At 25.7% G+C, this 12,228-nt stretch overlaps 1 protein-coding gene across 1 annotated transcript in view; it reads right to left on the reverse strand.

Annotated features, from left to right (window-relative positions):
- LOC127285137 (division abnormally delayed protein) overlaps positions 1-12,228 on the reverse strand; it is a 68,836-nt gene that overhangs the window by 48,855 nt on the left and 7,753 nt on the right. The window contains exon 2 of the mRNA XM_051310974.1: positions 9,357-9,497. Coding sequence (XP_051166931.1) covers positions 9,357-9,497 — 141 coding nt within the window. The remainder of the gene's footprint in view (positions 1-9,356; positions 9,498-12,228) is intronic.

Here is a 12,228-nt window from a genome sequence, read left to right on the forward strand (position 1 = left end):
GACAAAATCAAAAATAGAAGCCAGAACAAAAACAAGTACAGTAAATTTAGAAGAAAAAAAAGAACGAAAATATAATCTAATTTGTCAAAAATTAGTTTCCATTAAGAAATAAGCCAACTTAAGTACCTACTAATTCTCACTGTATACAAAAAAATCCTTCCAAGAGATTATAAGTATAAGCATCTAAAACGAAGGGACAGATGTACCGAGCAAGAAAAATCGTAGGTGTGACTCTTGAAGCATATATGTCAACCTCTTTATCTTTTTATCTCAACACTACGCATATTTTGAGAAGAAAATTAAAAATAACAATGACGATGACCCACTTTATATATACAAAATTTTTATATTTTTGAAATTAAAAAACAGTACAAAATAACACTAGCCAAAGTAATTTATCGTAAAGAAACATGAATTCAAAAAAAAGCAAAACGAGTATATGAAAAGCAATCAAAGATGAATCGCATTTGTTTTTGTTATGAGTGAAACACGTGAGTGCATCACGTCGAGGCGAGAAAACACTCTCAAGAATCTTGTCACGAACTCGTTCGCAGGGACTAGGTATACGAGATGCGTATTTATCGATCATCGAACACGCAGAAACAAATCTCTTTTATAATATGTATATGTATATGCACTTATACTAGAAACCGACCATCAAGATAGCAAATGAAATCATGTGCTTTATATCTCGATGTATAATGATGATGATCATCATCGGGGAGAGAAGATCCTATATGTAATTCGTTTAACCCTTTATGAGCCTTAAGCAATTGTGAATCGCGTCTTTGAGGCGCCAGTGATTCTTTCACCCCTCTTTCTTTCTCTCTCTCTCTCTCTCTCTCTCTTTTTTTACTAACAATAATAATATATAATTGCTATATACTTGTAAATCAAATTTCCCTAACGCAAACTCTAATAACAATTTTACGACTTTTCTATATACTGTTTATCATATATACAATATATATTAATGAGAGCAATGTGTTCAGACTTTGACCTCTTTTAAAATATAATGTATCGGAAAAAGTTTTGTTTTCTTCATTTTTAAACGAAAAATAATGATGAAAATTTATATAATTGAGCTCGAAGATCATTTCATTGAACTAATTTTTTTTTCCCCCTTCTAAAATACCGTTAAAAATAAAATATTATTTCAATTTATTAAAATGTTTAATTATTAGTTTTCTATTAGAAAATTCTGTCTGGTGATCTAATTCATATCACAGAAAAAAAATTAACTTAGCAATATTTATATAATTTAAAATCATCAATTTTATAAAGAAATAGAAAATATTAAATAGATCGAGATATATGTGTCACAGTATTGAAAAATTAATTCCTTTTTTAATGAAAAGAAATGTAGATATTTCACATTTATATATAAAATGCGATAAATTTTGAAAAATATAAGTATAAAAATACATAACAATATTACATACATTGTTACTGAATATTTAAAATAAATCACATTTTAAAAAATGTTTAATTTTTAAATAATTATATAATGTAAAATATATTTAAATTTTTAAAAATTATTTTCTCATTTCTAGCCGTAATTCTTTATTTTTAAATTATATAATTCTATATTCCAAGCACGTTATTTTTAGTCCTTAATTAATATTTTAGTTTTTTATAAACAAAAGAAAAAAAATTGACTTTCTTTTTGAATTGCATTGCACGGACGCTCAATATGACGTAATTTAAAACAGCTTTTACTGTTTAGACATACACGTTAAAAAAAAATATATATATATATATATATATATAGTGTGTAAGTTTAAATGTATCTCTGTAACACTAACAGAGATTCTAAAATTAAATGAAACTAAATTTATAAAAGCACACACCAAGATACAATAATAATCATTCAAAATAAATTTCAATAAAATCAAAAATTTATATATTTTATATTTGAAAAAATTATTAAAAATTTTAATTACAAATAATGAGTATAAAATTTCTCATAAATATTTCTGTTAGAAAACTATTTTAGTGAATATTATTCAATAAAGCTCGACTTCTTGAAATATATATCTTAAATTTACTCTTTTAATAATTTCCACATTTCTAGGTATAATAAGTATAATGTTATAGTTTGTAAGTAAGTAAGTATATATGTTTAACCCCGAACATCTTAAATTCTCAGTAAGTGAATGTTGAAAATTGCTCTTGATTAAGGAGAGAGAGAGAGAGAGAGAAAGAGAGAAATGGTAGATCGATCGTTGCTTGAGGGATTTGAAAGAATTGGGGCAATTGGCACATGAAGTATAGTAACGTTGTTAAACGCCATTAAAGAATAACTGTCATTTTTATTTTATAATTTTTTAAATAGTTTTTTATGTATATTTTATTAAAACATTTTCTTTTATATAAAAGATAAAGATATAACTGGCCTTGATTTTAATTTTACTATTTATATGCAACTATAGTAATAATTATTCATTATTGCCATAGTTTATATGTAATTCAAATAAATTATATATTTGGTTCGAAAAAGGAACAATCTTTATCTACTCTCTAAATGTGAATTAGTAAAAATGTTTACTAATTTGAATTAGTGACTCACTTTTTGCTTCTAAATTAGTGAAAGCGTTAAAGCGCTTACTTTATAGATAATACGTTCGGTGTTCGATCCCCATCTAGGGTTAAAAAAAATTTTATTCTCAGATCTCAATGCAGAACGTATTGAATTTTAGAAATTATTTAAGGTAAATATTTTACAAAAATGATAAAGTAAAGAAATAAATTTTACATTAAAGCTAACCATCATAACTCTAGTGAAGTAAAAGCTGATTTGATTGGAATTTTAGCGTGTGGAGAATTGAGTAAAGTAGCAGAAAAGAGAAAACTCAGAGTTAGACGAGCTGATAGCAATGCAGCTATAGAATAATGCACACAGACATATAAACGAGTGAAGCTCTCGTGATATCGTCCCGCTAGCGTAGGTGTTTCGTTTCGGATTCAACATTCACGTCTCCTTTCCTTCTATATATACGTATTTACATATATACATGTATATGTATGATGCGGTTCGCGTGCCATCGAGAAACCGTCATGCTCGTTTCTAACATGTCCGGAGGGTGCACGACATCATGAGAGTACATCCCACACGAGATGAGAAATGCTTGATGGTCCATGAGAACGAGAAGATATACGACGTGTAAAATGAGATCTTCCCGTTCACGACAATAAGCAAGTTTATTATTTGCTCACTTTCAAGTATTATTACTATCCCATGCGAAAAGAAGAATTTTCCTTTCTATTTTTTTTTTTTTATGTCTTTCAGGATATTTCAGAAAGAAAATTTTTTTTTTTTCTTTGTATAACACCTACAAAAAAAACGCCTCTTTAATTTAAATGCAGCATTAGGTTGTTTATTTTTACGTTATGAAACTTTGCAGAAAAGTATACTTTCCTGCACTGGTTTTTTTTCAAACATTGCTGCTTCCTAAGCGGGAAAGTAAACTTTTCTGCACTATATTTTATAACTGTGCTGCATACCGTACAGAAAAGTATACTTTTTTAATTCTTTATTGTTTGCAACAGTTACTTTTCTGCCTCAAAGTTATATATAAAAAAATAGTGCAGAAAAATATACTTTTCTGCACAGTATATGCAGTTATAAAAACCAGTGCGGAAAAGTAAACTTTTTTTTGGACAGTATGCTTCAAAATTGTAAAATATAGTGCAGAAAAGTATTCTTTCCTTCGTAGTAAGCAAAGGGAGCGTTCACAAATTACGTAACGTTTTTTTTTAAATTTTGACCCCCCCCTCCCCATGTAACACGTTATTGAATACATTAGCGCCATTTTTTCTGCTGTCCGTAACAAAGTGCTTGACCCCCCCCCCTCCCCCAAAAAATGTTACGTAATTTTTGAACGCTCCCAAAGCTAAAAAAACAGTGCGGAAAAGTATACTTTTCTGCACAGTGTGTATTAGTTGAATAATTTTTAGTTATAAAAACAGTACAGCATTCTGTGCAAAAAAAATACTTTTCTGCACTGTTTTTATATAATTTAGAATTTTTTAAAAAAACATACTGTACAGAAAATTATAGTTTCCCGCACTGTTTTTTTTAAACTTTGCTTACTACGAAGGAAAGAATACTTTTCTACACTATATTTTATAATTTTAAAGCATATTATACAGAAAAGTTTACTTTTCCGCAATGGTTTTCATAACTGCATACTGTACAGAAAATTATACTTTCCCGCACTGTTTTTTTTAAACTTTGCTTACTACGAAGGAAAGAATACTTTTCTACACTATATTTTATAATTTTGAAGCATACTGTACAGAAAATTATACTTTCCCGCACTGTTTTTTAAACTATGCTTACTACGAAGGAAAGAATACTTTTCTGCACTATATTTTATAATTTTAAAGCATACTGTACAGAAAATTATACTTTCCCGCGCTGTTTTTTTAAACTTTGCTTACTACGAAGGAAAGAATACTTTTCTACACTATATTTTATAATTTTAAAGCATATTATACAAAAAAGTTTACTTTTCCGCACTGTTTTTTTTAAACTTTGCTTACTACGAAGGAAAGAATACTTTTCTACACTATATTTTATAATTTTAAAGCATACTGTACAGAAAATTATACTTTCCCGCACTGTTTTTTTTAAACTTTGCTTACTACGAAGGAAAGAATACTTTTCTGCACTATATTTTATAATTTTAAAGCATATTATATAGAAAAGTTTACTTTTCCGCACTGGTTTTCATAACTGCATATACTGTGCAGAAAAGTATATTTTTCTGCACTATTTTTTATAACTTTGACGCATACTGTGCAGTAAAGTACCTCTGCTGCAAAATAACGCAGAAAAAAAACATATAAGTTTCTTCATTAAGGCAACATAATTTTACATTTATTCTCTAAAATGGCGTTTTTTCTAAACAGATCTTACACAAAGTATATATAAATATAATTTTTACAAATGAAGATTATAACAGAGACAATATATGTTAGATGAGAGAAAAAAAAATGTAGAGAAATAAAAGTGAGATGAATTAATTGAGAGTGCTGGTTTTAGTTCTGGTCGGAAATCAGTCCTTGTAAAGAGGCGAATGGGGCTATTCGTGATGCCGTCACGCTGACTGCAAGAGAGCTATATAGGAAGGGGGATGTGCAATGGTGTGCAGGTTTGCTTTCTCGCAAGAGAAAAAGAGAGAAACAGTGAAAGAGAAAGAGAGAGAGAGAGACTCAACTCTCGACTAGCCCTATATGGTCTGGTCGCACAATGCAAGCTGCTTCGAAACCTGCGAACGCGAATTCGAATCGCGGTCCGATCAAATATCGCAATTAAGGGGCCCCGCGGTATCGTTATAACCTTTACATCAAAAAAACAAAATAAAGAACTACTACCAGCATACTAAAATTCTTTTTACAATTATTATTATTATACATTCCTTTCTCTAAACGTCTACAAAAAAAAAAAAAAAAAAAAAACAGTCGATCAATTGTTATTTAATATAATAAAACGCCCGTATGTTTTTTTTTTAGAAAAAAATTCATAAATTCTATTTAGTAAGAAAACTTGTATATAGCAAAAAACAAAATTCAAAAATATCAACAAAAATTGAAAAAGTCTTTTTGACTTTTATTTTGCGTATAAAAACATTTGAAACAAAATATCACGGAAATTTCTCACCGGAGCCTCAGTGGGCGATTTATACATTAAGAACGCCTACTTCTTGATTCATTACATGAAATTAAAATAAATAACTAAGTGCGAAGCGACATTTTAAAACCCTTGGTGGGTAGTTGAGAAAAAAAAAATTAAGAAACATATTTATTAAAAAAAAAAAAAAAAAACATTTACTTTACATTTTAACTTCGCTAAGAAAAACTTCATTTAGAAGCAAATATCGCAAGAATTCTAAAAGGAAAATAATATATATAGTAAAAAATAAAATTAAAAAACTATATTTGCAAAGTTGTTTCAAATAGAAAAAGAATAAACCTATATTTGTATAGAGAAAGAGAGAGAGAAGCGGGAGTAAAAAAGGAAGAATTAAAACGGATGTAATAAGCCATTAGATTCTCATTATATAGCTTTGAGCGGTAGTTTGCGAACAATTTCAATAAATTCTGGTTAATAGCAACAGCTGTATGTTTTTGTAAGAGTAATTTTCGAGAGTAAAGTGAAAGACTGCCACCTGAGTGTGGCAGCACCCTAAGTTATATGTTACTATACTTTTTTTTTTACAAACAGCAAGAGCGAAACAAGTCCGCCTTCACGCGCAGATCAACTCCTATATATATATATATATACATACTCTCAAGACACCCGGAAAGACTTCATTTTTTAAAATTATAATTTTCTCTAAATATATTACTTATCATTAAATTATTAGTTTTATTAATTTCCTATGTACAAGTTGTTCTATATAATCAATCTAAATTATGTCTAATCCACGCATTAACGTGTTATTTCCATGAAATTTAAATTTTCTCCATTTCTGTAATTTTTTTTTTCTTATTTTTGTATTTATTTATTATTTATACATTATTTTTATTATTTATTATTATATTTATTATTCATTATATTTTATTATTTTATATTTATTATTTTTGTATAATATATTAACACGTTCGAAATTAAACTACAAGTGTTAAATTAAAATTTAAAACCGAGAGGAATCGAACCCCAAACACATGACATAATGTAACACCTATATATAAGCGCTTTAACGACTACGACTATCGCCGATTGGAGAATTTAAAATATTCGAACTGTCTACAATAAAACTAAAAATGTTTTTACAATTAAATAATTATTAAAAATTAATTAAAAGTAATAATAAAAAATTAATTATTAATAATTAAATAATATTAAATAATTTTTTATGTATAGTTTCAAATTTAATAATCTAACTCTCTAAATCTGAATTAGTATTAAAAATGTTTACTAATTGAAATTAGTGACTCACTTTTTGCTTCTGAATTAGTAAAATTTTACTAATTATTATGAGTAACTTTTACTAACAATTAGTAAAATTTAACTAATTCTAAAGCAAAAAGTGAGTCACTAATTTCAATTAGTAAACATTTTTACTAATTCAGATTTAGAGAGAAATAAAGAATTAAAATTAAATTTAAAAAATTGCAGATAAGAAATATATGTAAATTTTTTTTTCAATTTACGTAAATCTGAAATTTATGTAAAATGCATATGTCGAAAAATGCGCGCTTCGATTTTCGATTCGTGTGCGCGAATGCAATTGGTTACTTAAAAATTCTACAATCATATATATATATATATATATACAGCGAAGACTTTTAGTATTCTAAGACGACTGCACACTGTCGTCAGCATTGGAAAAATTAAAATTTTTCACAATCGGTACATATCTCTCTTGAATTTATAAAAGCAAAAGTGAGATCAGCGGAAAATTTTTTCCTATACAATATATACTTATATATATATACGTTATATATATACATTATAAAAATATTTTAAAATCAGAACGATTTGATTTAAACAGTTTTCCTTTTTTCTCTATCTGGTAAGAAAAAAATTACGTGATCGAAATTCAAAATTTTCATTTGAATTTCTTATCTTTATTTCTATATATTCAATATTTCTTCTTTATCATATTTTATATCATTTTATTATATTTATATTTATTTTTAAAATAATTTATAATATTAGGTAAATTATTATTATATTATACCAAAATATAAATTTAATTATAATTTAAAAATTATTATAAAAAAAAAATGTAATAAAAAAAAAATAATGAGATTTCTTATATCAAAAGAACGTATTTCTAATATTGATTATATAAAAAATTGACGTGTCTTGAACATGAAATTAAACTGACCTCTGACGATAATGAAAATTCCTTGTGACATTTAATTTTTTTTTTTTTTTTTTATTTTAATTCTGCTCGGTGATTAAACTCTATATTTATCGCGCACTTTTTGTAAGTGAAACTCTCTTTGCAGTGTCAATTTTTTTTATTTTTAAATCAAACGAAAAAAGAGCTTGCAACATTTCCCAAATTAGTGACAATTTATTTTTAAAATGCTTTCTCTAGTTCGACGACCTCAACAACACATTACATTCGCAAATTTCGAGTCCTCTCTTGTCAATCAGAACTCTCGACTCTATTTATCTCAATCTCTCTCTCTCTCTATCTCATTCTTTTCGGTTACTTTTTTTATGTCGGCTCGATTAAACCCCCGAGGTTCAAAGTCTATACTCTAATTTAAAAAAGAATAGAATTTATTTTCCAGTACATGTGACCGTATAACAAAAAAAAATCCTCTCCATAAATCTCTCTAGAATGTCACGAAAAAGAAATGAAATTAAAAAAATTAAAAATAGAAATTTTGAAAACTAAAATATTTTTGCGAGAATTTTTAATTTTCAGAAAAGTAGGTAAATATATTCCCATAGCAATAAAAATTTATTTTCTATCATTTAAATTGATAATTTATTTATAAGAAAATAAATAAATTATTCAGAAGATTGAAAAAAAAACACCTTCTTAGAATGGGTGGGGGATAAATAAATTTTCCATAATGTTACTTTTATCTTGTGTGAGAGAAGAAGAAGAGAATAAATCAGGCAATTACTCTTGAAACTTCCCTAGCAACCCAACGACCTGATTTCACTTCCGTCAACTATTCTCAGAAAAGTGTATTTGCCTTAAAAATTCACGATTCTAATCCTGTGAAGTGATCTTTTTTTAAAAATTTTTTTTTATAAACAAAAACTCGATATCGATAAAATCGAAAAAATAATTTATTAAATAATTGTGGAAAAATAAACTAAATATTAAAAACTCGATATATAAAAATTATTATTAATTAAAAAGCAATTATATAAATTATATTTCAAAAAAAAAAAACATCCCCTTCTGTATGACCTAATTTTTTTCATTAAAATTTAAAAAAAAAACAAATCTACATAGCCTACGAACTTTTGACCTTACACAACAATCCAAAACAAATCGATATAAAAAATAAGAAACTATGTCAATTTTATATTTTCAGGTCAGTTAAATAAGTTTTTAAAAAGAAGTATATTTTTTTTAAAACTTTTCGACAAAAATTTGAAACAAATAATAGTCTTTGATGTACTTCATCTTTTTCGAGTGATCTTATTGTAAATTCTAATATATTTTCTTTAGTCGTACAAAAGGTAATTTTGTCTCTAAGGTGAGGTTTTTTTTTATTGCGTTTGGTAAGCTCTCGTCTTTTAAAGGTACTTTAGTAAAAAAAAAAAAACGGAAAAAAAGTTAGCTTTCGGCCATTTTGGTTCACTCTCTAATACCAAGCTTTTCATATACTATATATATATATAAGATGACATTGTGACATAGAAGACTCACCCCTTAAGGCATCCGCTGTGGTTGCCAAAAGACCCTGGAGACTTCGACTATGATGATGGATCAGGTTGTGAAAATCCGCTCTCGCCTGATGTTGAAGATGCTCCTCTGCCTCTCGATTGCAGCATTGTCCATTGCAGATTGCTGAAAGAAAAAAAAAACCCCCAAAAATTAGCAACAATTTATAATTTTTATTAAATTATTAAGCTAATAATGAAAAAAAAAAAGAGAGAGAAAAAAAAAGTTCGAACAATAAAATAGATTGTATTTCCGGCTTGCATATACAAGAGTTTGAAAAGAGGATTGAGAGAGAATTCGCATTCGCAATAAGGGAATAAAGTAGCGTCTCATTTCGCATTTTCAAGACGAGGTTTCAATTCAGATTCGCATTACAACGCTTCCTTTCCATCGTGTCAAAGTATTATCCGCACGAACAGTATCCATTTGCCTTCGTGTAATATTCATTCATTCTATTGCACGGTCATTCGTCCATTCATCGCTTTCTCGACTGGCCTCCTCTCTCTCTATTCACATATATATATATATATATATATATGATTCATTTTTATTTTTATTTTTTCTTTTATTCTCTCTTTTTCTTTACTTTTATCACGTTTGATACCGGACGATGATACAACATTTGAATATGCAATATCAGCTTTTAAAATAATCCTTAAAAAATAATCACACTATTTTATTTATATTCTTTTATATAAAAATCATTATTAAAAGATTAAAGTAGTTCAATAACTTAAACTTAAACTGAAGAAAGAAAAATTTATTTTGTCTCAAAATTCTGGTCGATATTTCAAGCAATCGAATATAAAAAAAAATTTTTTGATGTTTTTAACATATATAAACAACTAGCTGTCGCACCCGTCTTCGACGGTTATAATATTTAGATTTAATAAATTTTGAAATTTATAATTACATCCAACTATACGTGTTCTCCTGTATTAAAATATCTTTTTATAAATTTTTAATTATTATTTATTCAATTCAATTTAATTTTTTCACTGCTTTCATATATAAAATTTAATTATTTTCATTTTATTTAAAAGAAATTTTTCTATTAAAAATTTATTCTTCAAATAATTTTTAAAGTTTTTTGAAATTTTAATTTAAATTGTCTTGATTCAAATAATTTATATTTTCAATACTATAAAATTAAATACAATTTTAAATTATTTTCATTTTATTCTTCTAATTTTTAAACGATTTTAATTTTTTTAAATTTTAATTATAATAATAAAAATATTAATTTATTTTAATTATTCAAATAATTATAAGTATATATTTAAATTAAAATAATTTATTATAAATAGAAATTTTATAATAAATATTTAAAAAATTATTTTATTATTTTTATTCTTACATTTTTAAAAGAAATGCTCAATTTCAATACATTTTTCAATTACGATAATTTAAAAATTATGGTTATGGAATTTTTTAAATTGAAGACAATTTCACTCTTAATAACATCATTCATTTATAATTTTGACAGATTGAAGCATCTTCAAAAACAATATTTGAATTTTGTCGAAACAATAATAATACTATTCAATAATAATAATAATAATAATAATAATTTAAATATAATAATTATTAATTTCAAAGAGTAAAAAAGTAATTTTCGATTTTTTATTTTTACAATATCTGATTTCATATTCAGATTTGCAATTATTAATTTTAAAATTCTGATAAAATTCTTAAATTAAAATTCTTAAAATTTCTTGCTAAAAGCATACTTAATTGGTCACAAAATTTTAAATAAAGAACGTTTAGTAAAGAATTATCAAAAAATAAAAAATGTTAAATTTTAAAAATTTTTTGAAAGTGTCATATTTTTGTTTAAATTAATATTTTTCATTGGTGTGCAGCTAAGATTGCGTTTAATACCCAACAGACTAAAAACATTGTTTTACTTATAAAAAGTTGAACATAACGAATTCTTATATTACAATGTTATTAAAAAAATGGAAATTCAAAAATTTGATTTAGACTTTTAAATTCAGACTATTTACTTAATTTAATAAAAAAATTGATTGTATTTATGTGAAAAAATTAGGTACAAATAGTTTCAAATCAATCTGACAAAAAATAAAAAATTTGCATTTTTTTGATTTTTTTAAATTTTATGAAAAAATGTCATAACTTTCGTTCATGTTTATATTTTTTAATCAAATATGGCTAAGATTTTAAGTTACGTTAAGACTGAATATACTGCCAAGTTTCACCTCAATCGGTTGAGCCGTTTTAAAGTTGTGCCGGTACAAAATATTGACGACAGACAGACAGACAGACAGACAGAATTTTTATTTATGGCATATTTGTTATCTTTACTACTTAAAATGATAAACTATGCAAGAAAAAATTAATTTGGAGCAATGTACAGACAAAAGTCTGATTTTATTAATATAGATTATTATTAAATATTATTATTTGACAAGATAAATATAATTTTTTAAAATATTGTGTACATCTTTAAATTAGTAGTAAAATTTTATGTTTGCGGTTGGAAAATCAATTTTTAGTTTCAGTTTAAGTTATTGAATAAAAAGAAAAGAGATAAGGTAGAATAAATTTTTTAATTTTACAAAAAAAAAAAAAAAAAACTGTTGGTTTGATCAATCAAACATTTTTGTTGACCTATAACAAAAAAAAATTTGGTTGAGCTAACCAAACATTTTTGGTATGCCAACAAAAAGAATTCAACCAAATTTTCTGGTTGACTCAAACAAAAGTTTGGTTGCTTAAATACCAACAAAATTTTTTTATTGGCCCAACCAAATTTTGGTTGCTCTGACTAAACATTTTTCTCAGTGCGAAATTAATTAAAGTTTACAATTTGCGTGCGTAAATTATTACTAAAATA

This window comes from Leptopilina boulardi, unplaced genomic scaffold (genome assembly GCF_019393585.1).
Source record: "Leptopilina boulardi isolate dan_hultmark-lab unplaced genomic scaffold, ZJU_Lbou_2.1 LbouV2_330, whole genome shotgun sequence".
In the NCBI taxonomy this organism is placed as follows: Eukaryota; Metazoa; Arthropoda; class Insecta; order Hymenoptera; family Figitidae; genus Leptopilina; species Leptopilina boulardi.